Below are 3,613 nucleotides of genomic sequence, written 5' to 3' on the forward strand. Positions count from 1 at the left end.
ATAAATATTTTTAGAAAGAGGATCAACTAAAATAAAACGGAAGGAATATCATTTTGCATCCAATCAAATATGAACTAGTAAATATATACGGAGGGAGTAGTTTCGAATTTATTCTTGTTACTTCCTCAATTCCTTTTTAATTGCTCCCTTTTCCTTTTTAGAGTCAAACGCTATAAACTCTCATTTTAAGATGTACTCCCTCTATTTCAAAATAAATGAATTGTTGAGTTATTTTTCAATGTCCAAAATAAATGAATTGTTCATTCTTCTAGAGACATGTTGAAACTTTCTTTGAATTTTATCCTTTCATTTGATGAGGTTCTTAAGTACTCCCTCCGTCCTATTTTACTCGTCCCAGTTTGACATTGCACATTGATTAAGAAAAATAATTAATAAATGACTACTTTACCAAAGTAGCCTATTAAATGATGTTTACATTTTAATTTGGAGAAAAAATAATTAATACAACGGGTAAAAAGGGAAGAAAAAATGTTTTATTTTGATTAATGAAAATAACAAGTAAAATGAGAAATCAAATTAGAAAATTTTGGATGAGTTAAATGGGATGGAGGGAGTACTTCACATTTTCTAGGAAAGTAATTTAAGAATAAATAAAAGGGTAATAGTGGAAAGTAATCTACAATTTATGTCCTAAGGATTTTTCTTAAGATGTGTGTCCTACCCCAACAATTAAATTATTTTGGAATGAAAGAAATATTTCTTAATTGAATTGAAAAAAGAAAAACTACAATTTATAGTATTTTTCATGTAGTTTTTGAGTATCTAAATTTTAATTTAAAAATTAAATTAATCTAATTTAATTTAGCTTTAAAAACTTAATCAAATAAACTCACGAAAAAAGAGGAAAATAATTTACTACTCCCTCCATCCCAAATTACCCGTCCTAAATTGAGATGATAGATTGATTAAGAAAAATAATTAATAACATGACTAGTTTATCATAGTATCCATATTAAATGATGTTTACATTTTAATTTGAAGAAAAAATAATTAATGCAAAGGTAAATATGAAAATTTTAAATATGAATTTTTTTTGCCTCTTTTGATTAATGAAAAAAGACTAGTAAAATGAGAAATTAAATTAGAAAATTTGGGACGGGGATAGTAAAAAGTAGTGGAGGAAGTATTAATTATGGTCATTTCCCAAAACATTGGACTTTTTATAAGTTGATATATTAACATTTACAGCTTATTTAACTCTTTAAATAGTGTGTCAAATCAAATACCGGCAAGTAAAGTTGACGGAGGGGATAAAAACACACAGTTTTGGTCAATGACATTCCTCATGTTTTAAATTCAGTATGATCACTAATAAATTTAGATTAGATTTAGTTAATCTAATTAGTTTTACCCTTGTGCTAGTAAGTCATATTCCACACGAGAAGTACATGATTGTGGAAAAGAAATCTTACTCTTCCAAGGCTTGGATTCTTGAAGTTCTTTTTTTGGCTCTACGGATGGATTTGAAAGGTTTATAGATAAGAACTTATTGAAAGCCCTGGTCATATATAAGGACTATGTAGTATTCACACAGGAATATAATATAAGAAAAGAATAGGCATATTTAAAGACTCTTTCAACAATGTCATCAGGGATTTCACTTGAAGACCTTCATTTGTTCCACAAAATTGATAGAGATGTCTTCACTCGATTGGTCGTGTACTTATCTCGCAATCCAGCTGAGTCACTTTTGGTTCTGGCTATGTGGCTATGGTTTGAAGGACATTTTCCAAGCATAATAGACAAAATGGTGAAGTTACCAAATGATCTTGTCAATAAGTTGGCTAAGGAAGGTGCTACTTGTTTAAAATGGCTTGAATCGAAGGTTCCTCCTGTTCCTAATGAGGCAGGGGACATGCCTCTTACTTCTATAATAATGAAAAGAACAGTTTCATTCAACTTTTTTTACCAACAGCGGTTTACAATGATAAGTGGAATCAAGACTCTCTTGAACAAGGTTTGTGTAATTATATTTGCTGACATTTTACATCGAATCATTCCAGGACAATCAAGAATCCATCTGAATTCTCCTATCCCTATTCCTGGATTTCCTCATCCAACATTCGGAGCTATAACAGTTGTTCCAAGATCTTTAGATTCAATAATTCCTAGCAGAGGATTATGGGGCTGGTCACTAAAAAATGATGCACCAGTGGATGATAGAACTATGTTTTTAACATTTTCAAGGGGATTTCCTGTTACTGAAGCAGAAGTGAAGGAACTATTCAATTCTTACTATGGGATTGATTGTGTTGAGCAAGTTCATATGGTGCCATCAGGTTCTTTATCAGATCATCCTCTGTATGCTAAAATGGTAGTGCGTGATGTTTCTACCATTGATCAGATCTTATGCAACGGTTCCATTGCTAAGTTTAAGACTAACGGCAAACATGTTTGGGCACGGAAGTATGAACGTAGAGAGCACCTTGATAAATTTTAGTAGTTACTACTAGGCATTTGATGCAAAACTACAGGTTAAATTTCACCTAATGAGCAACTCCACACATGTGATGAGCGCTAAAAATATATAACTTTCTACTCGTCATTAAACTTTTACTGCTAGAACTTCTCTCTCTCTCACTCTTTTTTTTTTTTTTTTAATTATTATCTTTCTTGTATTCGCTAAGCCCGTCTCACTTTTGGGTAAATATTATTCATGGTCGAAGCCCCACGAATGTTGTTAAGTGTGAAATACTCCCTCCGTCTCATTTTATCCTTTCCAAATTTTTTAATTTGATGTCCCATTTTACTTGTCCTATTTTACTTATCAAGACAAGACAAATTTTTTTTCCATTATACCCTTAGTTTAATTGGTTACTCCTTGTTATTAGCATTCTTAAAAAATATTGTAAAGAGGAGTATCATAAAAAATACACCATTAAAAATATAAATGGTGTTTTGGTATTAGTCATTCATCAATATTGGAACCAATAACAAGACATAATTAAGAGGGGAAAAATGATAAAGTTACATTACCAATCATTGTTTTCTTAATAGTCGTGTCATCCCAATTTTGAACGGATAAAATGAAATGGAGGGAGTATTCCATACGAGGAGAATTTCAAGAAATAATTTACTCCCACCATTTCAAAATAAATGGTCTTTGCTGTTTGGACATATCTTAAAAAAACTACTCATTCATAGAGATATTCCCACTATTATATAAGTGAATTTTTGGGGTAAGCGCACTCCTTAAAGAAAAATATTGTTTGGATTGGATTATACTTTGGTCAAAATAGCTTAAATGCTATTTTTGAATTTTAGGAGTGATGGCAATTTAAAAAGTTGCTTAAAAGAAGTCAATTTTGGCTTTTTATAAGCCACAAAATTAGAAGTTGGTCATTACCTACTTATTTTTTTTAGATTATAATCTATTGAAAGTTGACCAAGTAAATGACTTTTGTATCTCTTATAATTTTTACTTATTCCAAAATTACTCTCTTGTAGTCAATTTGATTCTTTTAGCTTATAATTATGGGTGTCAAGTGGACCGGGTCGGGTCAATCCAGAACCGACTCGTTAATTTTAACCGGTTTGTGGGCTAGGCCGGTTCTGGGCCTGGTTAAGTGGGCCGGACCGATTTCGGTCCAGT

At 31.3% G+C, this 3,613-nt stretch overlaps 1 protein-coding gene across 1 annotated transcript; it reads left to right on the forward strand.

The window, feature by feature from the left end:
• Nucleotides 1-1,384: 1,384 nt before the first annotated feature.
• LOC107875003 lies at nucleotides 1,385-2,586 on the forward strand. Its single transcript, XM_016721678.2, has one exon. The coding sequence runs from the start codon at nucleotides 1,604-1,606 to the stop codon at nucleotides 2,459-2,461; it is 858 nt and encodes a 285-aa protein (XP_016577164.1). The 5' UTR covers nucleotides 1,385-1,603; the 3' UTR covers nucleotides 2,462-2,586.
• The last annotated feature ends 1,027 nt before the right edge of the window (nucleotides 2,587-3,613 follow it).

This window comes from Capsicum annuum, chromosome 6 (genome assembly GCF_002878395.1).
Source record: "Capsicum annuum cultivar UCD-10X-F1 chromosome 6, UCD10Xv1.1, whole genome shotgun sequence".
Classification (NCBI taxonomy): domain Eukaryota; kingdom Viridiplantae; phylum Streptophyta; class Magnoliopsida; order Solanales; family Solanaceae; genus Capsicum; species Capsicum annuum.